The 27,036-nt window shown below is 47.6% G+C and overlaps 11 protein-coding genes across 11 annotated transcripts; 4 read left to right on the top strand and 7 right to left on the bottom strand.

Moving 5' to 3' along the window:
- Window positions 1-561: 561 nt before the first annotated feature.
- Window positions 562-1,630, bottom strand: FSST1_008534 (Formate/nitrite transporter-domain-containing protein; the record flags this gene model as incomplete). Its single annotated transcript, XM_083225426.1, has 3 exons — window positions 562-1,106; window positions 1,155-1,275; window positions 1,325-1,630. 3 exons carry the CDS (start codon window positions 1,628-1,630, stop codon window positions 562-564), a joined length of 972 nt encoding a protein of 323 aa, XP_083084495.1.
- Window positions 1,631-2,211: 581 nt separating this feature from the next.
- Window positions 2,212-3,947, bottom strand: FSST1_008535 (major facilitator superfamily domain-containing protein; the record flags this gene model as incomplete). The annotated part of the gene is made up of 5 exons (XM_083225427.1): window positions 2,212-2,560; window positions 2,610-3,323; window positions 3,372-3,624; window positions 3,675-3,738; window positions 3,789-3,947. The coding sequence occupies 5 exons, from the start codon at window positions 3,945-3,947 to the stop codon at window positions 2,212-2,214; spliced, it is 1,539 nt and encodes a 512-aa protein (XP_083084496.1).
- A 716-nt stretch (window positions 3,948-4,663) lies between these two features.
- FSST1_008536 (dihydrodipicolinate synthase family protein) lies at window positions 4,664-5,590 on the top strand (the record flags this gene model as incomplete). The annotated part of the gene is made up of 1 exon (XM_083225428.1): window positions 4,664-5,590. The coding sequence occupies one exon, from the start codon at window positions 4,664-4,666 to the stop codon at window positions 5,588-5,590; it is 927 nt and encodes a 308-aa protein (XP_083084497.1).
- Window positions 5,591-6,284: 694 nt separating this feature from the next.
- FSST1_008537 (transcription factor domain-containing protein) lies at window positions 6,285-8,520 on the top strand (the record flags this gene model as incomplete). Its single annotated transcript, XM_083225429.1, has 3 exons — window positions 6,285-7,582; window positions 7,636-8,422; window positions 8,476-8,520. 3 exons carry the CDS (start codon window positions 6,285-6,287, stop codon window positions 8,518-8,520), a joined length of 2,130 nt encoding a protein of 709 aa, XP_083084498.1.
- A 739-nt stretch (window positions 8,521-9,259) lies between these two features.
- On the top strand, window positions 9,260-10,901 carry FSST1_008538 (T6SS phospholipase effector Tle1-like catalytic domain-containing protein; the record flags this gene model as incomplete). Its single annotated transcript, XM_083225430.1, has 3 exons — window positions 9,260-9,530; window positions 9,581-10,015; window positions 10,084-10,901. 3 exons carry the CDS (start codon window positions 9,260-9,262, stop codon window positions 10,899-10,901), a joined length of 1,524 nt encoding a protein of 507 aa, XP_083084499.1.
- Window positions 10,902-11,155: 254 nt separating this feature from the next.
- On the bottom strand, window positions 11,156-11,689 carry FSST1_008539 (uncharacterized protein; the record flags this gene model as incomplete). Its single annotated transcript, XM_083225431.1, has 3 exons — window positions 11,156-11,285; window positions 11,350-11,498; window positions 11,561-11,689. The coding sequence occupies 3 exons, from the start codon at window positions 11,687-11,689 to the stop codon at window positions 11,156-11,158; spliced, it is 408 nt and encodes a 135-aa protein (XP_083084500.1).
- A 1,268-nt stretch (window positions 11,690-12,957) lies between these two features.
- FSST1_008540 (uncharacterized protein) lies at window positions 12,958-13,448 on the top strand (the record flags this gene model as incomplete). The annotated part of the gene is made up of 2 exons (XM_083225432.1): window positions 12,958-13,251; window positions 13,317-13,448. 2 exons carry the CDS (start codon window positions 12,958-12,960, stop codon window positions 13,446-13,448), a joined length of 426 nt encoding a protein of 141 aa, XP_083084501.1.
- A 277-nt stretch (window positions 13,449-13,725) lies between these two features.
- FSST1_008541 (uncharacterized protein) lies at window positions 13,726-14,870 on the bottom strand (the record flags this gene model as incomplete). The annotated part of the gene is made up of 2 exons (XM_083225433.1): window positions 13,726-14,123; window positions 14,174-14,870. The coding sequence occupies 2 exons, from the start codon at window positions 14,868-14,870 to the stop codon at window positions 13,726-13,728; spliced, it is 1,095 nt and encodes a 364-aa protein (XP_083084502.1).
- Window positions 14,871-15,143: 273 nt separating this feature from the next.
- On the bottom strand, window positions 15,144-16,569 carry FSST1_008542 (NAD(P)/FAD-dependent oxidoreductase; the record flags this gene model as incomplete). Its single annotated transcript, XM_083225434.1, has 3 exons — window positions 15,144-15,360; window positions 15,409-16,394; window positions 16,450-16,569. 3 exons carry the CDS (start codon window positions 16,567-16,569, stop codon window positions 15,144-15,146), a joined length of 1,323 nt encoding a protein of 440 aa, XP_083084503.1.
- A 226-nt stretch (window positions 16,570-16,795) lies between these two features.
- On the bottom strand, window positions 16,796-18,555 carry FSST1_008543 (fungal specific transcription factor domain-containing protein; the record flags this gene model as incomplete). The annotated part of the gene is made up of 4 exons (XM_083225435.1): window positions 16,796-17,149; window positions 17,197-18,095; window positions 18,155-18,471; window positions 18,515-18,555. 4 exons carry the CDS (start codon window positions 18,553-18,555, stop codon window positions 16,796-16,798), a joined length of 1,611 nt encoding a protein of 536 aa, XP_083084504.1.
- Window positions 18,556-19,545: 990 nt separating this feature from the next.
- On the bottom strand, window positions 19,546-25,902 carry FSST1_008544 (tetratricopeptide repeat protein; the record flags this gene model as incomplete). The annotated part of the gene is made up of 2 exons (XM_083225437.1): window positions 19,546-25,326; window positions 25,375-25,902. The coding sequence occupies 2 exons, from the start codon at window positions 25,900-25,902 to the stop codon at window positions 19,546-19,548; spliced, it is 6,309 nt and encodes a 2,102-aa protein (XP_083084505.1).
- Between the last annotated feature and the right edge of the window lie 1,134 nt (window positions 25,903-27,036).

The following is a 27,036-nucleotide window of genomic DNA, read 5'->3' on the forward strand; positions in this document are numbered from 1 at the left end:
TTATGCTTATCAACGTGTTACATTTTTAGAAACATAAGATCCAGGGATATGGTTCGCGCGGAGATGCTTAAATCAATGTGGAGCAATACGATGGCTCCGCGGAGTTGCAAAATCCTGTTCCTGATCTTAGCATACAGATATGGCCTGACAGTTCCGATCATACGGTAACCATTCGACTGGCGAGTCTTGTTTTTAGGAAAGACTCAGCAGGTTAATTTTATTATTGGAATCGGACCGTTCGATAGCCAAGAGAAGCTTGGCTTCGAGTCTTCACCTTTCACCGATACTTATATGTCACGCCATGAACCCGTACACCTGGGCCCGGTACCTGGCCTTGTCATCGTTTGTTAATCATGAGGCTCTTTGGTGATATTAGTGAGCTAATTACCGGTTATGCATTACCAGTAACGGCCCGTGCATAGTCGGATCACGGAAGAAATGACCTTGATCCTAAGCTCAACCCAAGCGGATAATTGGTTGGAATGGCTATTTACAAATCTCAATTTCATATCTTTAAATCATGCTATAGTGAAACATCGTAGTCTATTATCAGCCTCATATCTACATGACAACGCTTGCTGGCGAGGAAACCGGCGCTGACTCCACTCTACTCTCCTCATCCACGGCAGAGTTCTCTTTTTTGTATGAGAACCAGTGCATACTATTGTCCACAACAGGACCCTGGTACTCGACACCGTCTACCTTGACAGGGTCTTCCATGGCGAGATACATGTACCAGTAATACACGCCAACAAACATGCCACCTCCGATAACATTGCCAATAGTGGCGGGGATTATGCCCTTCCAGATATACAGGCCAACTGTCAAATCAGGGGTCTTGAGCCAAATTGCAAGAGACATGTAGAACATGTTTGCAACGACGTGCTCAAGGCCGAGAACGACAAAGGCAAAAATTGGCCACCACATGCCGATAACCTTGGAAGCTAGGTCCTTTGCCTGGACTCCAAGGAATACAGCCAAACAAACTAGCCAATTACATCCAATAGCCTTGAGAAATATTTGATGAACTTGTGGCGCGATTTGTTTCTTGGTGGCGAAAGAGATAGCCACTTCCTTGTAGGGGTCTGCGTCAAATACACCGCCATCTACCAACAACGTCAGTCTCCATTCGCCAAGTGGGTGCGATAACTTACAGCCCATGATAATAGACATTACAAATAGCGATCCTGCAAGATTGCCGAAAAAACAAAGGAACCAATGCAGCAGCATTTTTTGAATGCGCAGCCGACCCTGGAGAACGGCTGTCAAAGTAAACTAGTTTATGTGAGTGACAATTCTCATCCTTCATGCCGATCCAACTCACCATGGTCGTAGCAGTAAACAGGTCAGCGCCAGTGAGTACCACAAGTACTAAGCCAAGGGGGAAAACACCGGCGCCAAAAAGCTTGACCAGGCCGGGCGCGTTCTCGGCATACCATGGAGCAGTCATGGCACACAACGAAACACCGCAACCAAAGGATAGAAGACATCCTGCTGAAACAGCAGATAGAAAGACCTTGTCTGGGCGCATGTTTCCTCTTTTGACACCAGACCGAGAGACGAGCTCGATGGTCTCTTGCGGCGTATAAGCCGCCAAGTTGGATATGCTAACCACAAGAGGGTTACTCATAATGTTGAGATTGTGAAATGGCTGTCTTTAAACGATATAATTGTAATGAAGTAATGGATTTGTAAAGGCGGAGTTCATGAATTTCTTTTGAAAGTTGCACATTTAGTCAGTAGTCTCTTTTATATGGCAATCACTAGTCCCTGCATGAAGCCCACTTCGAGTCATTTAGGTCAGGAGAGAATCACGTATGATCTGTCAGACACTATTGGAAGCATCTTGTTCTGGTGTTTGACAGACTCCACCTCGCCACAAACCCTAGTGTGTTTGTTTTTGGCTAGCTTCCAGGCCCACTTCAAAATGAGCCTCGTCTCGTCTCCAATTTCAACCCAGCATGTTTACAGGGCATTTGGATAGCCTCATTAGGCTAAGTAGATCGCTTCATTAGCGGCCAACGATAAACGACAGGCCACCAGTAATGTCGATTAACTCAAATCAAGGACAACGGAGGTAATGTGTCATCGGGATATATACATAGCGTTAAAAGGCCCGCAACGTGCGCTTTCAGTCATAAATAATTGATATCATTTAAGTGTCAGGAGGCAGGTGGCGGGGCAACCAAGTTCTCACTAACTACCTCATCCTTACAGAGCATACTTGAAGAGGGGGCTCTTCTCTCCCATGCGAACGAGCTCTTCCTCAGAGTATCGCTGACGAATTTCTTGCTCGGTCATCTGAGCCTTCTTGGCATTTCCTCGCTTGAGCAGAGTCTCAAGCAGCACAACTGCAATAATACCAGCCAAGCCGAAAGCAAGCGAAGTGCCGTATCCAACCGGATATCGGGGTGCCTCACGCTCAAGGTAGATATAAGAGCCGATCAGACCTCCAATATTACCAACACAGACCAAAATGCCAATGTTGACTGATCGCTTGGCGGGATCGGGAGTGTTGGCCACATTCCAAGCGTTGACTCCGGGAAGGATAGGATACATTCTGGTTCAGTTAGTATTGGAAGATGCGAACAGGACTAAACAATACTCACCCAAAGCATGCAAGACAGACGGCAAAGTAACACACAGCGATATTGTTGTCGATGTCACCAGACTTGACAAAGAGGATAATAAAGGCGGTGACAAGACAGCACTGGGGTCCCAGAATAAAGGGAGCTCTCCAGGAGTACTTGTCGGCAAAAATGGCAAATGCATATGCAGAGATGGCGCCAATAGCGTAGGGTGGAATAGTCATGAGCTGCGCGTCACTAGAAGTGTAACCCATTCCGCGAAGGATAGTAGGCATAGTGAATTTCATAGCGTAATTGGGAACAGCGTTGGACCAGTTGGCAAAGAAAAGGAGCCAGATCTTGTAGTCAAGAAGGATATCCTTGAAAAGTCGAAGGTTGAAGTGGTCGTTCTCCTTGTAGTCTGAGGGCACAGAGGAGCGTCGAGCGAGTTGACGGAGTTCGAGATATCGGATATCGTCGGCCTCGAGCCAGCGGGTGGACAAAGCTGGCGAGTCGCAGAGCATAAAGAAGCACATGACAGCAACGACGACGGTGAAGAGACCCTCAATCAAGAAGATCCAACGCCAGCCTTCAAGGCCTGCCATACCATCCATCTTCGCGATAGCGAAAGCAAGAAGACCAGAGAAAGCACCACCGGTAGCAGCTGAGGTATATAGAATCGCAATTCGGGTTTGGGTTTCGTTGGGGAGGTACCAATTGGAGATGATCAGGATGGCGCCAGGGAGAAAACCGGCTCTGTCTGAGGTTAGACCATGATACGCAATATTATGAGTGCGAACTTACTCAAAGATACCTAGCAGAAAGCGAATGGCCAGGAGGCCGGCATAATTTTGCACAAGGGCCGTCAACGTCATGATAACACCCCAACAGAAGACAATACCTCCCATATAGATAGATGGTCTTCTAAACTTGTGAAGAATCATGTTTGAAGGAACCTCGCATAGTACAAAGGGGATGAAGAAGATGGCGGTGACGATGTTATACTCAATACCCTTGAGGTGCAGGTCATCCGTCATTCCTTCGATCTTTGCATTTCCTATGCTGGGTCAGCCACTAGAGATGTCACCAAGTCAATTGGGTACATACCAATGTTTGTCTTGTCCAAGTATGCGATCAAATACAATAGGACAAGCATAGGGATGAGGTGCATCTATTTGCGTCAGCAACGTCAATTAATTAGTAGAATTCTTTGACACATACATCAACCTTTCGGACGACTGCCTTCTTGCGCTCCTCGGGGAAATTGTTCAAGAAGTCGGCATCATGTTCCGTAAGGCCGCCCATATGCTCGCTGTGCATCGTGCCAGACTTTTCATCACGCGAAAGCTCGCGCTCGATATCGAGAGCCTGAGTCGCCATGTTGAGCTGATATCTTCTGCTATCTGGAAGTAGATGAAGGAAGATGTCTGATGAAAGGGGAAGGTGGATTGATCAATGGATTGGAAGTTTTTATAGCTGACTTCACCCCTCAGCTGAATGTTGCCCTCGTGTCATGCTGGTTGAAAAGCAGGAGACACGAAGGAAAGTGGTCAGTGTTGTGAAATTTGTTCCCCGGATTCTGGGTTGAGCGTGTGGAGAGATGCGGGGGATCGTGCGAGATCTCAGACTAGCTAATACTAGACAAATCACAAGGATTTCCGGTTGTCAACTTAAGCTGCAATGGGATTGGGGTTGACAAGGGAGTTTGCCGATGTCAAACTTGAAGTTGGTAGAAATCCGAGAATCCGAGTTTGTGTCTCCGGACTCCCCAGATGGCTTTTCCGGAGCAGCCACCGGGCCCAAAACCAACCACATAAAGGCTGCAAAATATCTGAGATCCTCCGGAAATGTCGGATTCACTCGGCTAGGAAATCATCAAGTCCATCAACTCGCCTCTCTAGATGTGAGACCGAAACGCGAGCTGCGGGCCTCTTTTGAGATATATAAGAAGACATGAAATTCGACAAATAGAAAATAAATCATCACTCAATCACATCGACAAACAACAACAAACTTGAACATCTTCAAGTAACATCTTCGCTCTTCTACATTGAGACACCACTATAATAGGCCTCTTACAACAGCCAATCATCACCATGTCTTTCGATCTCAAAGGCCTTGTCCCCGCCCCTGTCACCCCCTTTACCAAGGATGGCAAGGTTGACTACGAAGCCATTCAACGCCTTGGTTCTTGGCTTGGAAGCATCGATGGCGTCAAGGGTCTTGTCGTCCTCGGACATGCCGGAGAAGGAACCTTCCTTACCCAGCAAGAGCAAGTTGACACCATCAAGGCCTTTGTCAAGTCTGTCGACAACAAGATCCCCATCATTGCTGGTATTACCGGCGAGGGTACAGAGGTTGCTGCACTTGAGGCCAAGCGCGCTAAGGAGGCTGGTGCACAGGCTGGTCTTCTCTACCCTTCTCACGGCTGGCTGCGATTCGGCTACCAGCCTGGTGCTCCCCAGGACCGCTACAAGGTCGTCTACGAGGTCTCAAAGCTTCCCCTGATCCTCTTCCAGTACCCCGACAACACCAAGGCTACCTACAACTTCCAGACTCTCCTGGATATCGCTGCCCAGCCCGGTGTTATTGCCATGAAGAACGGCGTGCGCAATATGCGACGCTGGGACACTGAGATCCCTGTTTTCCGACGCGAGCGCCCCAACGTTCCTGTCCTCACCTGTCACGACGAGTACCTTCTCCACACTGCTTTCGATGTTGACGGCATGCTCGTCGGATACGGTGGTATCGCGCCAGAGCCTCTTCTTGAGCTGATCAAGGCTGGAAAGGCTAAGGATTACGCCAAGGCTCGGGAGATCCATGATCAGCTTCTGCCCGTGACAAAGGCTGTCTACCACCGTGGCTCACACATGGAGGGTACTGTTGCTTTGAAGCATGCTCTAGTTGCCCGAGGCATCTTGGATCACGCTACAGTTCGATCACCCTTGTTGCCTCTTCCTGAGGGTGCTGAGGGAGAGATCCACTCTGCCATGTCAACAGCGTCTCTGAAGAAGGTCGCATAAGATATTGTATAACATAGTCCTTCGCAGCGAAAGAATTTCGTCTCCATTAATAAAAAGAATTAAAACAAATAACCTAACTATAACGTGAATGTTCAAAGTCGTTTTCTCTGATGGAGAATTAATTCTTCAATCTCAATCGTCCCCAGGCAAAACTGAAGTTCATTGAGTAGCTAACGATGCTTATTATTGGTTGAACAAGTTGTGCTACATCGCTTGAAGGAGCTGACGAATTGAATTGTGACGACATACCGTTGCAGAAGTTTAACCTGAATATTTGAAGTCTTGAAATCACTCGTTACCTAATTTTTTAATGATGTTTTCACGAAATAACAATGAAGTGGAGGAAATAATCACGGCTATAGGGTATGGCATACTGATCTTATGTGGGCTAGAAGCTATTTTTTTGAACATAAGAGGGTCTAGACTGCTTCCGACGCTAATTGCAGTGGTTGGTTAGATTACCGGAGCTTGGACACGGCTGGACGGCGTGGGTGGTGATGAGTGAAGTAATGACGCTGCTCGTCTCTGTCAAAGTGGATGAATATTTCCCATCCAAGGTCCCTTTCCAATCATGTCTGAAATGCCCCACATGACTTGTCCGGGCAGTCAAAACCCCGTACCCTGGTCGTTTTCCCAAAACTCTCGGATTCTTCAACTCTCACCCACAGATTTCCGGTGAATCCGAGCATCATCAATGGCAACTCCTGTAACCTCAACACCTCTGTCCGAAACATCAACACGCTCGAATACTGGGACTTCTCGATCAAAGAGGATTCTACCACTTTCTCCAGATGCATCTCGTGAATCCGAAAATCGCCGGAAGGCCTCAAAGGTCAGCCGGGCTTGCGACCATTGCAAGCTCAAAAAGCTCAAATGTTCCGGGACAATCCCTTGCGATGGATGCATCAAGAGAAAAGTAAACTGCCAATATGAATCTCTGTATCGCAGAGGTAGGCCGCCAACACCGCCTACAGTCAGTCGACAGCGACATTCCATGAGTTCTACGGCTTCTACTGTTCGGCCGCCAAACCTTGCGGAAGAAAATACAGAGGTCATCACCACAAGATCTTCTTCTCACGGTCCTTCTGGACTAGAAACAGCAGAGATAGAGGGTCAATTCTTTGATCCGACGTCAAATTTGACTTTTATCCATCGAGCTTGGAAGAGGCTGGCTCAACAGAGCCAGCAAACAGATTCCGGTCTGTTGACAGGCGCTGAAAATTCCCAGCCCCTCATGTCGGCTGGGGATGTACCTTTCACCACAAAAGGGGACCAAAACCTGCTGTTCGTGACTCAACCGGCGGCTCTAGAACTATTCAATTATTATTTCGAGAACTGTGTTGTGACTTATCGAGTTTTGCATCAACAATACTGTCGGTTGTGGTTCGACAGTGTTATCAACAACTGGCACAATGGGCAGCCTTTGGAGACAGACATTGGTCACGCAAAAGCCGCCATTGTCGTTAGTATCCTAGCTATTGCCAGTTTCCGTCAACACAGGATCACAGAGCAAAGATCAATCCCAGGGATGTCTCTACTCTCTCAACAGAGTGAACAGTACTTCCTGGCTGCATCAGATCTGACAGCTCAAGAGACAGGGCTGCCACGATTGGAATCTGCACAGGCTCGTGTACTGCAAGTTTTGTATTTACTACAGACATCCCGAATGAACCAAGCCTGGTATGTATTCGGAAATACAGTGCCCATCGTTACAGCGCTGGGTCTCCATCGAAAGTCCAATCACTATAGAAATGGGGGCCGACAGCCAACAGATTATATAATCTCCGAGTGTCGCAAGCGAACCTTTTGGGTCCTTTATACTCTTGACAAGTACCTAGCAGTTGTGTTTGGCCGACCCCGATTCTACCATGATAATGATACCGATCAAGATTTTCCAGACAGAGTCAACGACGAAGATATGACACCGCAAGGGCCGTCGCTTGCCGAGCCTGCGATGGACTGTCATGTTGATGCAGTAATTTTCCATGCGAGGTATGAAACTCAATACTTACTTACCAGTTTTCCCAAGTCTCATATTTTTCCAGGATTGCAATAATCATCGAGAATGTATCTCGCCAAGTCTACTCCCTCAAGAAAATGCGATCGGAGGAACGTCTCGCGGCCGCCCAAAACTTTATACAACAACTCCACGAATGGAGACAGGCTCTGCCGCCTCATTTTGGCACCGTGCGCCCGTCCAGCCTTATACCAATATTCTCTCGACAATCCACGGCCTTGAAGCTTGCCTACTGCCATGCTGTGATGCATACCACCCGACCGTTCCTTCTCGACCATTCAGAAAACTGCAGTCCCGCCCTGCAGGAATGTGTGACACAATGCATAAGCGCAGCAAAGCTTGCCCTCGAGATAGTTGATTCCATGTTCTCTGAGCAATCGGTACTGTTCCATGCTTTGTGGTGGATGCCATACGTCACATTCTGCGCTCTAGCAGTGGTGTATGTTTGGGACATACAGCAAAGAAACAATGAGACAGGAGACTCTGACAACACCTCACTCTTTGCTCTGGCAGAAAAATGTCAGAACCATTTGGCAAGGACAATTTCTGCCGAGTCTGCCAGCCGGAGATACAGCATCATCATTGAGGAGTTGCGTCAAGAGGCGAGACAAGGTCCACAACATGCTGGTAGGGCAATTCAGATGTTGAGTTGCAATGAGGAATCCCTCCTCTCCGGCGAGCATGAGTCCGGGACATCCATAGACGAGTTAGGTTCCATGTTTGAAGACCAGGAATCATCCAGCTCTGGTCTCATGTCGATCATGAATCCATTAAGTCAATGGCAACCAACTGACTGGTTGGATCTTGACTCATCGGTATATACATTGAGCCATTCAGGGAAGGTTTTCGAGACTAACAGAACGACTAGGCCTTTAACTTCTGCTCCCAGCTTGATGATCTGATGATCTTTTAAAATTTCATAATTTCTTGATGACGGCAAGTGCAAATGAATGGATGATACCAGATAGTTTATTGGGTTTATCCAAGAGTTATCTATTTTTTATGCGCATAACTAGTTTGTCAAAACATGTCTGAATGCGGAGATTGAGTCCTGTTGGTATGCTTACCCTTATTGCATATTGTTTTTGACCCAGGCACATCGATCGGAGAATCAAGCAAGGTACCGAAAGCTCTTAGTCCTGTCGGAAGCAAGCGGCATCTTTTGTATCCCTGAGACACGGCCGAAAAGATTAGACTGGGGGCAAATGAGTCTAACCCCGTTGATAAGTAGCCTCGGCAGAGTTGAACATGATTGCCATTCGGTTTGCCTATTCTTTTTCAATATCCATATTGATTATTAAATAGCTGCATCTCGCCTTTTTTGTACAGTAAACTATTGAAACCGATGGTCAAACTATTGAAGTCTGGACAAAGACCAGGCCAAAATAAGACTTCAGCTGGCAGTAGAACCAATTGAATCATGAACCCAAGTGGATCTCGACGTTCTAGGCCTGATAGACGGCTCGTACCGAACCTTTAGCTGGTATAGCGCCGTAATATTGGTTTCTGGGGCGTGCTGCATGTTACCTCAATTGGCCTTTTTTCAGCTTCAGCGGTTGAGCGACCAGCGTTGAGAAGCACATATAATGTCGACATAGTCACTTTGCTTGAGAACTAAATTCACCATCATTTATCATCCCACCTTCAGAAACATGACTCAACCACGCACTTACGACAAGGACTTTATTTCGCGTCCGACTTCAGCTTCCAAGCCAAAGAGGATCATCATCTGTTGTGATGGAACCTGGCAATCCTCCACAACGATTGATCCTAAGAAAGGCTGCCCCTCCAATGTCACTCGTATCAGCCGTGTCCTTGCCAAAGCTGGCCTTGACCGTGAAGGCAATGAGCGTCAACAACTGGTATACTACGACGCTGGTGTAGGCACAGGCGATATCACTGGCGTCGAGGCAAAACGACAAGGTAGGCGACAGTTTTTATAGTCAGGTCAAACTAGTGCTCACATATAGCAGGTTCACAGGGTCTTGGTCTCCTAGAGAATGTCCTCGAAGCTTACAATTTTATTGTCGCCAACTACAATCCTGGTGACGAATTGTATTTCTTTGGCTTCTCACGCGGAGCCTTCACTGTCCGCTCAACTGCTGGCTTGGTCCAAGAAGTCGGCATCATAAAATCACACCTGATGGCCCACTTCTTGGAGCACTACGGCGACTTCATCCGCGGAGAAGACTTCAGTAAATCGTTTATCGAGACTGACCATTGGGCCAGGTTCGAAGCCCACAGTCCTTCAGCGGTAGCTTGTCCTGGCAAAGACACTGTGATTCAAGTCATCGGTGTTTGGGATACCGTCGGCGCACTAGGTATTCCCGATATGGGTCACTGGATCAAAATCGATAACTCTCGACTTAGAAAAGCATACCAGTTCCACAACACGGATCTAAGTGCCAGTAAGTTACACCATTTGATTCACATTAACTCACTCTCTTCGTGGCCATTCACTAATTCGCCATTACAGATGTCAAACATGCATACCATGCTCTAGCCGTGGACGAACGTCGTGGTCCATTTTCACCTTGTCTCTGGTGTGTCAAGGGGGACAACAAGACAACGAAGCTTGTGCAATGCTGGTTTCCTGGTGCCCATATCAATGTCGGTGGAGGTAGTTCTGACAACGCCCTGAGTGATGAGGATAAGAAGGGCGGAAAGCAACCCAAGGGAGACAACGAAAGGCTTTCAAGCGTGGCTTACGCGTGGATGCTTGATCGTATCCGCCCGCATCTGGCTCTAGATGAGGAAGCACTGCAGCTACAACTTGCCGACATTGACGGCGTCATCCACAGCCCTGGAGACCCAAAGTTAAAGGCCTGGGAGAGCCAGGAATGGCTCTTGGGAAATATTGATGACAGCTACACTGCCGAGTACAAAGCCATGGGCAGTGCTGTGATCCGTACTCCCATGGACTATTACGAACGCGAAGAAGGTTATACTGTCGAGCGAGTTCATCCGTCGGTGCACTTCCGACAGGAGTATCATCGTAGCTTGAACAAGCAACTGAAAAAGCCTATCCAAGTATACGAGCCTTTGGCTATGGAGGGATGGAAGCGCGAGTACGAGTCAGATGGTCTTGGAAAGGACTTGAAGCCGCGAAAGGGTTGGACTTGGACAAGGTACAAGAAGGGAGCCACACCTGAGAACAAGAAGACCATGATCGAGAAGAGGATGTGGGAATTTGAGATTGGTAATCTGCCAGATGACACAAGTATTGAGAGATGGTTGATCAAGAAGTCATGGAATGTTGAGTCTTACTTCAAGACGGTGGAAGAGGGATGGTAAGAGCGTTTGCGAATATGACAAATATCTAATTGACGAGATAAATTATACTACCACACTGGTATGCATAAACACAAATTGCACTTCGTCATTGTAAAAATGTGTTAACTATTTATCCCTTGTTTCCTAAACAAAAGACGAGTCTGTCACATTAGATGATACAACACAGAAAATATGTAGAAGGCAATGGTTGATGTTTTATTCCACGTAGAGTTAGACTAACTTTGCGGTCTTTTAGAACAGTGACTAATGACCCCTTATTGAACAACTCGGCGAATATCAACAAGGAGGTTGCCGTTAGCCCAGGCCTCATTTGCACCCCTGACCTTTCCATCACCACGAGTACACTTGTCCAGAATAAAGCCAGCACCGCGAGCCACCTCCTGACTATATGGACGGTTAGTCAAAGCCACACAGAAGCATCATCCTATGATATGAAAGGGTAAATTACCAGGTAGAAGTTCTCGTGGGAGCACCCCTAGCGAGACCAGTGATTTGAGTGTTTCCACGTCGACAAAACGACTGGCCAGAGATGGTAGCAACGCAAGGCTGGCTGCCTAGGCTGGCGAGGTAATCAATACAAGCGGCAGCTTCATTGGCCTGTTCAGGTCGTGTCAGTTGTGTTCAAAAAATAAGCTGAAGGCGAATTCTTGTAGACGCACGTTGGCCAGTTCACTGTTAGGGCGGTCATCTCTGCATGTCACTGCGCGCTTCTCAAGTGTGCTGGGGGCAGCAACAACTGCAGAGGCAGCAGTGAGGAGGAGTGTGATAGAAGTAACAAAGTTGACCATGTTGGGCGGTGAGATGTGCTGCTTGATGGATGATGAACTTGGTGTATTGGTAGAGAAAAATGATTATATCTTCGCAACTGGGTGTGGTCCTTTTATCTCACTCTTCACAACGGCATCAATGCTAGAAGGAAGGATTTGCTTTGTTGTCTTCTTTTACGGCACATATCCTCATTAGGCAGGACCGTATATTCCAATCCATGCAACCTTTTAGGCTGTGCAGTAAGAATAATCCTCAATGAGGACTGGATCTACAAAAATAGGGCTGGTAAAACCATAATAGGATTGATTGCTAAGTCGACCGGAAGACACAGTTCTTTCGAAGAGCTATAGCAATGGTGTTCTTCTGTCCGCAACCGTGGTATAAAGCAAGCCTAGCATGTCTATAATTGAGATTTAGTGTTAACAAAGGCCCCGAAAGGTTAAAAGCAGAAGGTAGAACGGATGTAGATGAATTGAAGATCCCTGTCACCAGTATGAGCAACAAGTCCACAGCTCCGGGACATCCGTACTCAAGGATATGCTTTAGAAATCATCTTTCAATCTAGGAAAGGAATCGTAACAATTATAATAATTAATGTAGACGGAAGAATGAAGCTTAAGACGGCTACAGTTCCATATACTTAGGCATAATATAGCTTCGTGGAGTTGCTGAGAACGGTAAGGTCAAATAGTGTGGATATCTCAGCATTGCATTGACGAACGAAACGAAACAAAAACAAAAGGCGAGGGGTAAAAGGGAACCATCTTACCATTAAATTAATCCTCGAAACCTTTACTTGTATTTAATTGTTAATCATAAAATGCATCATAAAGTTGGCATACATTGATGGTCCCTAATATCGGTCATGCCGGAATAATCAGCACCATATTTGTTTCATGCTTCAAAAATTGCCGACAGTACCAATCCTACGTTTCACCAATTTTCATAGATGATCCTACCGAGATTTTCCCTATAAATTTTAGCCAAGTTAAAACGAACAGGATTTTTAGTAGATCCTTCAGCAGTGCACTGGCCGTATGGCTGTGCAAACGCACAGATAGTTAGTACCCACGACCCCCACTAAGGGATCTTTAGAGGATTTGGATAATAATATATTGAGAAGGAAAAAGAACGGTATTTGCGGCAGTCGAAGCAATATATAAGTCGCAAGTGCAGACTCCAGATATTCTCAATTTTTTATCAGCTCATCAGTACTCAAATCACTTCATATTACAGATTTTAACTATCTCAACTCTCCAAACTCAACTGCCACAAATTCACCGCCACAATGGTTTCGCTTAAGTCCATCCTTCTTTTCACTGGTCTCACCATGGCCGCTCCTACACCCGATAGCGAGAAGTCTTTGGCCAAACGCTTCAATGGTGGCTGGTGCGGTGTCCACATCCACCTCTTTTCCGGTGAAAACCCACAGGGTTCGCACGAGATGAATGTTTTCGCCTATGATGGCAAGCAGCAGCTTGTCTGGTCAAAGGAGAGCATCTGGGGTGACGGCATTCTGATGACTGAGAGCGAGAATCTGCCTGCTGTTCTCAACATCAACACATTTGGCGGTGGTGCTCTTGTAGGTTTCCTGAAAGCCACTGCTTCATTCTTCCACTGGGAAATTTCGACTGACATATACGCAAGGCCACTTTCACCTACGGCGACCAAGATTGGGACTCTAACGAAACGCCTCGCTGCTCTGTCGGAGCTTGGGACGGCCCTTCGTTTGGTTCAAGCACTCAAACCCTTGAGATGGACTGCGGTTTCTCTTGCTGAGCAGCCTCCTTGGTCAGTTCTGCAGTTCGAAATTATAATACCTGGACTAACATGTTGGACAGTGGATTATACCAGAGTACCAAGTGTCAAAAACATTATAAACGGCGTTTTTACTATTATTGGAGGAATGGTTGTGTAGCAAAACTGAAATTTAAACTATCTTCACCAAAACCAGTGCACATCGTTCCTTGAAATACGTACAGAGTTTATAATAACAAACTGAGTAACAGAGGTAGCTGAGAGGAGCAGCCACTAAGTATATAAATGAGAGAGCTTACTAAGAACTCATGGACATAAACATAGCGCAAGGGCTGCCCTCAAAGTCCTTCAGGTCAAGTCCTTTCGCATGCTGAAGCACCTGATTCACTCTTGGGGCCAGCGACTTGTTCAACGTGCAAGGGTGATCCGTTGACCTTCCAGGGACACGCCAAGGCGGTGCTGTCAATCCAAGAATGGTGCTTCTCGCGTCTTCTACTCTCCATCCCTCGAATGATGATGTATCAGGTTTAGACGCTGCCAAACCCTTGCAACGCATTTGCCTCATTAAAGACCCGAGAAGCATGCTGGAACACGTTTCGGAGCACCCGGATTTTCCCTCTAGAAGGTCTTGCTGGTAACTGTAAAGATGGCCAAACAGCGTGTTCAAGACGTATTGGCGTTTGTCGTCCACTTTATCTGAGGGATTGTTAGCGAGAGAGGAACAGAGAGCAAAGGTGTTTCGTTACCTAATATAGGTTGCGGTATGGGTAAGTCCACGACATATTTGCCATTGTCATATAACAGAAGCATCTCGGTCGCAACTGTGAACAAAACTCCTTGCTTAAACACCCAAGATATGAACAACCAACGTAAAGGATCTTTTTTGACGAAGCTTTTTGGCTGTCCCAGATAGGTCAGCCACGCTGTTAAGACAAACTCCATAATTTCGTGGCAACTATAATAGTCGACGATTATGGCCATGTGTGAAAGTATCTCGGCGGATATACGCTTCGGCACGTCGCGATGGTGACCATGCATGATGTCGAGAAGTATGACAAAAGCCTCGGCATCCCACTCGGACGCTTGGACCTCGTAGAGACCTTGCTCATTGAGCTGCGACTCTTTGAACTTGCTCTCAAGCATAGCTCTGAAAACAGGTGAAGCTAGGCTCAGATGTCTCGATGACACCAGGAACTCCATCTGCGTTGAACTGCCATCATCCAAAGATCCTCGCGGATAACTTTGGTCATTCTCCAGAGTCATTGGCGAATCGCGACGCGCTTTGTTTATCTGTCCCAACCCCGCCTCACCGGGGCCGAGGCGCTCATATTCGGGCTCTGAGTCAACTTGAGCATCACATTCCTCCTGATGCGAGGCATTGGGGTTTCTCAAGATGAGTAATGTATCAGCGCGAGGGTCAAAGGTGAACGGTGACGGCTTCATATTTGCTGTAATTAATATTTTCTTTTTGTTTGTAATGGTTTGAAACTGGGCGGCCCTCATTGACTGAGGGGAAATGGAGGCTTGGCTTAGTATGCGACATAACTGCGTCATCTGATCAAGTCCAGTTGGAGTAATGACCTCCAGCACCAGCCACCAGACCTAGTGAGGAGCTGTTTAGAGTTGCCCAAACTTTGACTGGTGAACGATCACATCTTGGGGCTGTGAAACGCAATGCATCAGTTGACAATATATATATACCTATCCAGTGCACTACTACAGTTTCGCTCTTTCTTCCCCATCCAGCTTTGCTTTCTCAGCGGCATTCAATTCTCGTCTAGCAGGTCCGCCCCGGCTGCCATCACCTAAGAAAGTATCCTCACGATACTTATACTCGGTATGAAAGCGCCATTTCTCAGACAAGTCACTAGGGAGAGTCTTCTTGATAGCCGCCGTCATGCACTTGCCCAGAACTGGGAGAAACTTAAAAGCACTGTAGCAAAGTCAGCTATGATCGGGTCTTTTTGGAACAATGACTTACTGTCCACTTCCACCTCCGCCGACAAAAAGGTTCTTGTAATCTGGATGATAATCCATTATGAAGTCACCAGTAGGTGTATCCGTGTACCAGCAAAGGGCGGCTCTCTCCAATTCCCGATCAGCAAGCTCGGGTAAGATCTCCCGTAAGCCGGCCCGAAGACGTTGCTCAGCATCAGCGGGGACGAAATTCTTGCGCTCTCGAGAAACTGCAGGCGGAACCGAGATGTTAGACTTAACGGCATTATTATCTCCTGCAGAAGGTGCTCTGGTATATCCCCAACCGTGAACAGCAAACTTCAGCATCTTGGTGTCCTCGTGAGGGGGAAAGTTGAACCATCCGGTGGCGTAGTTCACGTAGATCGGGAGATCCTTGTACTTTATCATCTCAGCCTCCGTCAAACGGAGGAAACCCAGTGCTTGTGCTGTAGATAGTGTCGAGTTATAGGTCGGAACTAGACCCGAGGACCAGGCGCCGGTTGCAAGAATGAAGTGATCCCCGTGGATTGGTGTTCCTCCAACTGTACGCACAGCTTTGATAACACCTTCAGCATTGCTGTCAAATCCTACCACAGTTCCCGCTCGGCCAGAAATGAAAGATATACCAAGTTCAAGGCACTCATCGCGCAGCTGCTTAATTGCCTTGTTGGCATCTGCCCAGCCGCCAGATTTGTTCAAATAGCCCTCAAAGTTTGGCTGTGCGAGATCTCCTGTCAGGATAGGGAATTGCTGCTTTATAGCCGTTGCATCTGGCAGTCTGGTGTATGGCAGCTGTCGCTTCTCTAATTGGGCGATCGTCTTGTCGGTCCAAGATTTCTCGGTGCTCTTTCTGGAGCCGGCGATAATGTACTCGGTTGGGTAGAAAATACCCTTGTACTTTACCTCCTGGGACCACTTTTGGTAGGCCTCATATGCAAGGGAGCAGTAGTCGCTGTCGGCATAGTCGAACCGGATGATTCGGGAGATATCTGAGCTTGAGCCATCTGGAACCTGCATAGTCACTTAGCATTTTGGTTGTACATCCAATTGGAGGAAAGATACATACAGGGGGCATATGTCTGTCAATCACAGTGATATTCTGTTGACCTTCTAAAACAAGTTGTTTGGCAGTCGTGAGGCCAAACAGGCCTGCACCAATAACAACGATCTTACTGTTGGGGTCCATGATTCCTTTCTGATGATTGAAATGAATGAGGTAAGAATTGCTTCTAATCGTCCTTTGCATGCCTGTTTATGAGTCTACTGTTGCTTTATATGGGCCCGGATCGGAGTTGAGCGGATCAGAATTTGCAATGATCAGCATCCGTGCACGTGAGCGGATGCTTTACTGAACACCAAGCTATATCTAATTGAGAATAGGCATGGCTTAGAAGAAAGGGAGTTCAATATTGCTATAAGTCTGTTTCGTCTAGTGTAGGCAAGAAACTCGCAAAAACATCATCCAAGTTGATCTGCTCCAAGGCCCCGACATCCAATGTAAACGGATCATATATATCGCCAACATTCTGAGAGTGTTGAGCTTGGATATCCACTAACGGCTGTATATAATGCGTCGAAACCCGGATTGTGCCATCCTGAAAAAGATCAAGTCCTTGAGTATAAGATGCTGACGGCGTTATCTGACTAATTTTCGGATCGACTAACGCCCAAAAGACGTGCGGATGGAAGACGATTGATATGCCTTTAACGCTGGGCGACTGTGAATTGTTCTCCGCGATCGAGTCCAGACTTTTAAGCAGCTCAAGCTTGTATCTTGTTAGAGTCTTGTTTTATAAGAGAACTTTAAACTCACTTTGTGTCTAATATGTGGCCAGGTTGTCGAGAGGGTTTCAAGAAATTTCTTACACCATGCGAAATCGTCCTTTGCTCTGTGTGCAATCTTTTGATCGATTGCACGCTGGAACAACCATGGTATAGTTGCAACAACAGCCACTAAATGACCGACCAAAGGATCATATATCCCAACATTATTCTCTTCGCAGAAGCGAAGGAACTTGAATACCCAGGCTGAATGGTATAGAGTCAGATCTACAGTTTGTTGAAGAAATTGCCTTGGTGGGAGACCATGCAGTCGATCGCGCATCGCCACGAGATGAACAAACGGATGGTTCAGGATCGCAGTAGTCGCATGAGATGTGACTTGTTGTAGAACCCATGGAATCCAGTACTCACGGCGCTCGTTCAAATCGGTTGATTGTCGCTTGGTGAAGTGCACACTTCGCAGAAGATGGATATGAGGCGTCTTCGAATCGTACTCGTAAAGCTGAGCGCAAAGTATGTAGTGCATTGAACCAGGAGCCCATGCATTTTCAGCTTTACCAATTCGAATTTGGTGAAGGTACGATGATAAATGTCCCCATATTCCTAGGATCTTGATGTAATATGCTGTTATACCAAGATCCTCTGATGCATCATCTGAGAAAAGATCTGGTGGGTATTCACCGTCGGTAACGGGTGGTAACGATGGAGGTATCGGCGCGCTTATTGGGTATTTTGCTTCATTGTCGTCATGAGTGCTACTTCGTTCCAGAGGTGTGAAAGTCTGCTCTAAAAGAAATACAGTCCAATGGCATCCAAGACTTGCTTCGCGATCGGGTGATGACTCAATAAGTGCGGGTTGTGATATCTTGCGCAGGGCTTCAAGACGAGACAGAGTTCCGATAGTCATCCACGCCCGCCCTGGCTTACAGGCTTGGAACTTAGGATCAGTATGGTCTTTTAAATTCAAGCAAACTATTTCAGAAACATACCCGCGATATCAACCAGAACAAGCATGCAAAGAGATTGAACAACTTCCAACCTTGGAATACCCTGTGAAGCAAGGCTGATAACTGTTTGCTGCGCGGAAGAACTGTAGTATTCGACAGCTCGAGCTTGTTGATCCCAATAGAAGGCATGCGTGCTATATCGTACGGTGAGCGCGAGGAAACTATCAAGAAGATACTTTGGTGCTGCATTCAGGTAAAGTTTTAGGTCAGGAAGCTTGAAAAGAAGTAATGGCTGTAGGTGGTGTCTGAGGCGATATATCTCGATAAGATGATTAAGTATATCGGAGGAGGGGCGAGGACTTGAGAATTAGCTGGTGTTCAACAATACAAGTCAAGTCATACTTATCAGGGCTGAATGTTACTTCAGATAGGGTCTCAGACATCGTGCCAGGGCTCGCACTTGCAACGTTCTCGTATGGGTCCATGGAGATGGGCATCGCGGATGTACTTGGAGATGATCTCGACACAGTTTCTGCTGGTGGCCTAGGGAGTTAATTTTTCTCCCATGCAAGATCGAAGTGGACGTACTGAAGTAACTGGTAAATATCCTTCACTTGTGACTCCAAAGCCTGGAAACGTTCTTGGAGATCACCTTTATTAGTACTACATGGGTCAGCAGGATTTACATCGAATCTCGAGTTATAGTACTTTTTGGTGACTCTATTACTTCTCCTTGTACATGTCCTTGTTGGTTCGGTTATTTTATAAGTACATTCCTGGTTCAATCGTTGACAAAACGAACATGTCGGCTTTTCACCCGTGCACTTGCTCTTCTTTTTGCTTGGAATTGTTAATACCTATGACATCCAGGACAGAAACAGGTACGGACCGACATGGCTCGCATGCTTGCTTGATTCGTGGCTCCATCTCTTGTCTTTGATGGTATCATTGGACGGACCAGAAGGAGAATGAAAATGATTAGGAATTGGGGATGAATGGGGACGGAAGCGGAAATGAATGAGCTTACTAGCTTCCTGGCACGTGAGCGGAACGATTCGGTAATCTCCACATCTTTAGTGAGGTCGCCATTCTCACGACAACTTACGAATGCCCCTCTTCGCTCTTCAGATCTGGTACTCGTATTACGCAGAGGGAAAAGATAGTAACTACGACGGTAATAATGAATTAACTGGTTTAGTTTTTATCCTTGAGAAATATATATACAAACTATACAATCTCATTTGATGTGGCAATGCTTGTCAATGACTTCCAAGAACAAGAAACAGACAAAACTTGAGGAAGACAAAAGTGACTATGATTCAGAACTCCAAAGTGATACATAAAAGATGACATAAATAAAAGTAACAAAAGAAAATGCTAGAAATAGCTCGTGCCCTCATTCACACATCATACATCCATCCATGATACTCCGTTTAGCATACCAACCACCATTGTCGTGCTGTATGGAGCACATCCAACCGACCATGCGGTCTCTCACGACTGATCCTCCTGTGAGAAACAGAAGTCTTGACACCACCATTCAACTTCCACTCTCTCGGTGCAACATACTTGCCGCCTCCCTCAATGTTCTTATCAACCGCGCCAGAAGACCACTTATCAAACGCAGGTAGATCCAGACCAAGACTACTGTTCAATCGAGAATGAACCTCCTTGTACTCATCAGCTGGTTTGGCCCAGCCTTGCAACTGATGATGTGAAGCCTTGAGAAGTTCCAAGTGAGTTCGCGCTTCAGTGGTAAATCGTTGGCGATCGGGATAAGCCTCTCCAAACTCGTTGCCGCTGCTACATGAAATCATCTCACGCAGAATGGTCTCGTGAATCGCCATGGCACTAGCCTTACGGCCACTGTCGGCGTACAGGACAGCAAGGAGACGTGAGAACTCAAGAGTCTCGACATCCAGGCGTCCCCGACTGCGGCGCAAGTTGTAGCTGATCAACTCGGCTGTCTCGATGGCGCAGGTCACGTCCTTACGAGCGTATTGGGCGTGCACAAGTTTCTTGCCAATATCCAAGACCGCAGTAGATGACCATCCAGCTCTCTGCAGTCTCTCACGGGCACTCCACAGGCGATGGAGCAAGAGCTCAAGCTCATCCCAGTTCTGCTGTGCTCCAAGAAGTCTGATGAGACCAGAAATATCTTCGAAGCGCAAGCAGAGGTAGTCAATATTCGACTGTTTGAAGGCAGCGAGGACTTCAGCCATGATCTCACGAGATGTCTTCAGCATGGCATCCCTGATCTTCTCATCCTTGGCATCGGTAGGGTGAGGTATATCAATGCCTGCCAGGAACTCAGCAAGCTTGTAGCCATACTGAACACAGTCTTGTCGATGGTACAGTTTCTGAGACTGAGCAAAGTGGAAGACACAGTGGCCAAGCTCCTCTGCGGAATGCCAGTCCTTGGCTTGCAGAAGTTCCTTGACTCTAGCACTACCGGCCTTGACAGCGAGGAGAGTGAAGTCAATGTGCGTAGCACCACGATCCTTGCCAAGCTCATGAAGGATAGCGAGATAGAACACACGAAGGTGCTCATCAGCCACATCCTTAAAGTAGGATGCATACTTGGTCTTGAAAAGCTGGAAGAGTCTCTTGTCAAGAATAAGGAGAAGCTGAGTGCGCTTATGTTCAACCCAGAAGCCTCTCAGTTTGGCACCACACTCAAGAACAACTTCAAGCTCAGTCTGGCACTCGATGATACGAGAGTACTCCTCATAAAGGATAGACTCGTAGATAATGGTGGCCATGATCTCAGAGTAGGTTGTTGAGCAGTCATTAGGACAAAGTCCATGCTCAAAGGCGCTAAGGAAGACAAAGACAAGCTTGCTCAGGTGGACGTCGAGCTTGATGGTGAGGTCGTTACAAGGGATAGTTCCCCGGAAGATGATCAGATGTCGAAGTTGACGGAGAACCTCGTATCCCTGTTGAATGAGGCTGACCTTGACATAGATGGAGGCCATGGTGATGGCGACCTTGAACAGCGTTGCGGTCACCTTACATGTCGTAATCACTTCGGTGATGTGAATCTCGAGCAACTTGACCATCTTGAGGTGGTATTCCTTCGTGTTGCAGCTATGGTACAGCACAATGACGTACTCAAGCTGTCGGAGAGTCTCTTCATGCCAGCATCCGAGAGTGATCTTGAGATGTTCATAGGTCTCAATGCAGATCTGGATGGCGCGGTCGATGGGAACATGAGCATGGCCTTCCTTCTTGCCGCCCGATGTGATGATAGTCACGTACAACTTGGAAAGACGCTTCTTGACCGTGTTGATAGTAGTCTCGGTAACAGTAGTTGTAGTCGTCTTGGTCGTGGTGATCCTCTTGATGACCTCTTCATAGACAGTGACAGACTCGTGGACATGTTTCTCGTGCTTCTCGCACATCTTAGCGAACGCAATCAAGGCCAAGATGTAAGCATGGGACTCCCCACCGCAGGTTTTCTCGATGACCTCCTTGTACTCGACCGAGATCTTGTAGAGAACAGAGAACTCAACCTTGACGTGAACCTCAAGGACGTAGGTGTACTTCTCGTAGATCTCACAGATAATCTCCTCGGACCATTTGTGCTCTCCACGGTGGTGACAGACCGTCTCCCACACGAAGGCACAAAGCTCTCGGAGCTCAACCCACATGCTGCGGCCATGGTAGTGGCGGCAAAGGAAGAGGGCAGCTTCGAAAGCGTCATGATGGCAATGCTTGATCCCCTTGTTCAAGACTGTGACGATCTCAAGATAGTACTTGTACACATCCTTGTGACCTATCAACTTGCAGTGATGGGCCAACTGGTAAAGAGTCCAGATGGTCAAGCGATGCGTGTGCCCAAGGTTCTTCTTGTATCTCTCAAGGATCTCAATGTAGATCTCAATCACCTTCTCGTGACAGTGATGTTCCTCGTAGAACTCAATGAGAACGGTGATGGAACCGCACAGAAGCTCATCTTCAAGGCTGCAAGAGGCAAGGCAGGCGCGGTAGATGCGAAGGTAGATGAACTCAGCCTTCTCGAAGTGGCCCTGGTGATGGTAACATCTCGCAAGACGTCGGGCCACATGGACACACTCTCTGACCGAATGTTCAGTGAGAGTGACTGTAACATCAGTGGTCAAGATAGCTTTCCAAGTAATCTCAAGGGTTCGCTTGATGATGACCTCGGCTTCGGACCAGCGGTGATGCTCGAAGTAGATTCCGATGAGAGCCATGCAAGCTGAGTAGAATGCATGATCGAAGCCAGACTTCTTGCAGCGGTTGTAGTGTGTCTCATAGATCTCCTTGACGACTGTCTCAGTGACTTCGGTAGTGGTGGTAGTAGTCGTCTTGGTAGTGACCGTGGTCTCGGTCACCTCCTCCACGACTTCAGTGATGAGGATAGTGGTCTTGCGAGCCTCTTCATCGTCACCCTTACCACAACCCTTGAACCAGCCCCAGACCTTGGTCAAGATACTGATAGTGATCTCGAGAAGGCCGAATGATCGACAGACAGTGCCAAGTTCGCGGATCCAAAAGACCAGTGTCTCAGTCTCACACTTGTGGTGTTCATACTCGGCCCAGAGACAGATCAGAATGGTGGTCGCTTCCTCATGACGGTGGACCTCTCGCAAGTATTTGCAGTACTCGATAGCAATCTGGATCTTAGCGATGTGCACTTCAATACTGGCGTTGAGTCGGCAAGTGATTGAAATGCGGCGCCAGATGCTTATGAAGAGTCTCTCAGCGAGATAGAACTTGCCGCAGGAATGATAAGACCAGGCGAGCTTGATCATCATCGCGATGCAGAGATGTGAGTGGATGTCGAGTTCTTCGGTGGTCTCAAAGATGAACCTTTCCATGTCACCAATGGGTCCATCGTCGTTATCGCCCTTGTTGAGAACAATGTCAAGAGTTCCAAAGAAAGCAGCGATGCGACCAGCCTCGGGAGACTTCTTGCCGAAGCGAATGATGATGATCTCGTGAAGCTCCCTGTAGATGACAGTAGCCCGCCATTCTTCATGAATACTGATGTAGAGCTTGGCGAGCTTCTCGTACCAGCAAATGACCTCGTCACTGGATCGGCCATGCTTGTGCTTACAGATCTCAATCCAGAAGCGAATCATCTCCTCGCGACAAGTCACGATCTCCGTACGCTTGGTGATAACAATTGTCTCAGTCCAAGTCAGGAAAAGGTGTGTGCATGAACCGACAAATGTGCTGGTCTTGGAAAGGATGATCTCGCCCAGCTTGGCAGCACGGTAGTAGTATCGTGCTCCACATGAATGGGCATCAGATGAGGTGGAAAACTTGACATGGATATGTCCAAGAGCGACGAGACTCTGAAGAACTGAAACATGCTTCTCTCCGAAGCAGGACTCACGAATGCGCAGAGTTAGCTCATGAAGCTCGATAGTATCCTGGCGGACGTCGTGTCTTCCCCAACAAGGTCGCTCGAGAAGAGTGAACATGACAGACTCTGGAAAGATGTCGCGAAAGCCTTGAGGTAGGCTAATCTTTCCATCTGAGGCAACAAATCCTGCATGTCGGAAGTGCAAAACCCAGTTGCGCATGACATAGCCCATCAAGTGATGTCGGCCCAAGATGATCTCGACAACAGAGTCATCCAACTCATCTGTGAGCAGCTCCTGGTCATCATCAAGGTTCAGTCGCGCATAAAGAAGCATCCTCAAAGTCAACTGAGAGTGAGTCTCCTTCTCAGACAGGAGAGACTTTCCAAGAAGACTCTTGAAGTATGCTTGCACAACAGCGTTACGGAAGTGAATACGACCACCTCGAATGATGAGGAAATCTCCGCACTTCTCCGAGACAAACTTGGAGATATTCGAGGCGGTGGGAAGCATGCAGCGCTTCTGGAGATCAACGGAGAGAAGTTCTGCAATCTCTGGAACAGAGAAGGGGGTGTTTGTGACGAGCATAAAAGAGAGAAGGTACTTGGCAATCTCATTCTGCTTCAAGTCCAGCTTGTCCACAGCAAGTCGAAGGACTTCGTTGACATCACCACTGATGCTCTTGGCCTTTCCGAGGAAGCCTTCACAAGACTGCTCTCGAACCAAGAGACGGCCAGCGTAGAATGCCCAAAGGAAATTTCCCTTTGACTTGGCGACAAGGTCGTTGATGACTTGCTCACGATCACGGTGATGAACATCATGGTAGTGGCTTGACGTGGAGAGCGCCTGCTTGAGGTGGACTCGGATGTCTTCTTGGACCTGTTGTTGCTTGATCTGGAAGATCTTGCTGCAATCCTTGAGGCCATCAAGTCTTCGTGAAAAGGTGATGACACGGGTTCTTGAGAGGTCTGAAATACAGTCGGAGAGGATCTTGTGGAAGCCGACAGCGCTCTTGGAACCGCCAACCATCTCGTCACAACCATCGGTCAGGAGAATGAACGATGTGCTCTGACGCTCGGCAGAGTGAATGCCAGTGCGCAAGGTATCCCAAAGAGTTGTCTCAAGTCTTCCTGCGTCGGAAGTCTTGGAGTAGACCTCAAAGGCCTGAACGAGTCGTCCATAGAGCTCAACGTCGCCAACACTTCGCTCGAGAAGCTGGAAGACAAAGCTCTTGACACAAGCCAAGGATGTGGCTTCCTTGGGGGAGTCCCAGGGAAAGTTGTAAGAAAGGACAGTGTAGGACTTGTAATCGAAAGGACGCGCAAGTCTCTCCTGAACCCACTCGGCAAGAACGCTCTTGCCAACGCCAGCTTCACCCCAAATGTTGAGAGACTTGTCCCTACTGTTGAGGAAGCTAGTCAACTGATCTTTGATCCAGTGGCAAGTGTCTTCTGAACGATCGAGATGCTCGTAGACCTCATCATACAAGGTATTTCTGACTGAAGATCCGGAAGAGGGCTCAAGACGCTGGCGGACAGACTTGAGGCTGATGGAGAAGGACTTGTGGTCAAGACTGTATCGCCAAACACGGTCGCATAGGTCCTCTTTAGCCTTCCAGATTGAGTCAATGAGCTGACCAAAGGCTGCATCGAAACTAATGGTGATACCCTCACCAACTCTCAGGCTGTCAACCTTCTGCTTGTAGTGACTGGCGATGCGACCAACAAGATGAACCAGCTCGCAAAGTATATGGGCAGCGGACTCCTTGATGGAAGTGGACATGTATTCAAGTTTGGGAATACGCGAGACAGTGGAAAGGAGCATAGCCAACTCATAGAAGGCAATGAAAGTGGGAACAAGTGCCTTGGCTTGGTTGTGTCCAATCTGTAAAGGTCAGCGCTGGGTAACTGGATAGAACCATGAAAGACAAACCTCGAGAAGAACTTGGCAACTGGCTAGAGCAGCCGATACCGAGGAATGGGCACCAGAAGCGAAGGTCTCGATCTTGCTGGCAAACGTAGTGATCTGAAGACCAAAGAACTGTGCAGTGCTGAGAACACGATCCCAGTCGCTGCCTCGGCGAGGCATGTGGATGAGACGTTCATCAGAGATGTACTGGAGATAACTCCTAATGTCCATCTCATTGACGAACTCATCATCATAGTCATCGAATCGAACTATCAACTTCTTGACAGTCCGTGTTATCTTGGTCAACCGCTCATACTCGTGAAGCTTGGTCACGACGGTTAACTTGGAAGTAGCAGCGTTGTTTGAAGTGATTGTTAAATTGCTCTTGGTATCGACGTCATCCTGTGAAGTTTGGTTGGATGCGACGGTTGTGCTTTCGCTCTCGCCGTCCGAGATTTCCATCTCATTAACGCTTACCGCGATATCCTTGTGATGTTTGTCCTTGCCGATGCCGGCAATAGATTGCTTGATACCCTGGCGAACGGACTCCATTGTTCCACGCGATGAGGAACTATCTTGTGTTTGTAAAGAAGATGACGAAGTCTTGCGTTTCCGTCTGACTGTGTATGAATGCAATTAGGGGAGAGAAGTGAGGCTTGAGTCAAATGGACGTACTGTCAAAGGTTTTCCTCAAACCCAACATGCTCAATTAAAAGTGTGTATGATGGTAGTACATGGACAAAGAGCCCCTCGATGTGTGCACGAGACAGTCTCACAGGCCTGGGTATCAGTATTATATATCGGCTCTGACTACTCTACATCAATGGGCTTATCAGTCGCAGCTGAAATACCTTCGGAGCTACCCCTCACAGGCCAGCCAGCCATATTCAGGGTTTACACACCAAGAGCTGGTCTCGACGCAACCCCTCTCAGGATCTAGACGGGAATGGTCTTGAAGCAAAAAGTAATTATGCCGTGTAGCATCAATGTTCCGACGGTCGAGAATGCCCATCTATTGACTGGCTAAAGCGAGACACACACATACCACCCACTCTTTCCGCGGTTGAGCTGGAGTGTAAGCAAGGGTGGGAGCTCAGCTACTATTTCGCACTTCCCAATTCGGAACGAGGCTTCAATAGTTTCGGCCGATCAAACCCCAGCATTTCATCGGTTCGCGGGAACGCCATTGTAGCCACGGACAGCCTAGACCGTCCAACCACGCGCGGGCCAGCCAGACTAACGAATCCTATGCAAGCCCCATCACAGAAGGGTTGTCCAAAAAGAGTATCTCCACGTTCCGTAACTGTAACGGTGGCTGGCTGACTGATGAGCAATTGGGAAAGCTGAGACATGTGGCTATACCTATTGCTACCAGTACTGGAAGTTAATGAAACTGGAACGCCCCAAGCCGAGGGGTGATAGCTCGGCGAGAGGAGACAAATGAATTGATTGGTGAAGTTTGGTCCCTCGACACCAACATCGATAATCTAGGTTCTGAACTCGAACCATTATGGTCGCGTATCGAGACGAAGTGTTCAGGTGATTGAGGAAAAAGCATAAACTGAGAAATGAAGGGAATATCTGTCTTGCTTGATCGGCAGCGTCGGGAGCCTCTTTTGAGAAATTGCTCTGCGCCGTGGCAACAAGCTGACGAGCTGAGGGAGTAAGCTCTTCTCAAAGCTATGG

The sequence above is a fragment of the Fusarium sambucinum genome, chromosome II, assembly GCF_050947815.1.
Source record: "Fusarium sambucinum isolate potato_lamoka chromosome II, whole genome shotgun sequence".
Classification (NCBI taxonomy): Eukaryota; Fungi; Ascomycota; class Sordariomycetes; order Hypocreales; family Nectriaceae; genus Fusarium; species Fusarium sambucinum.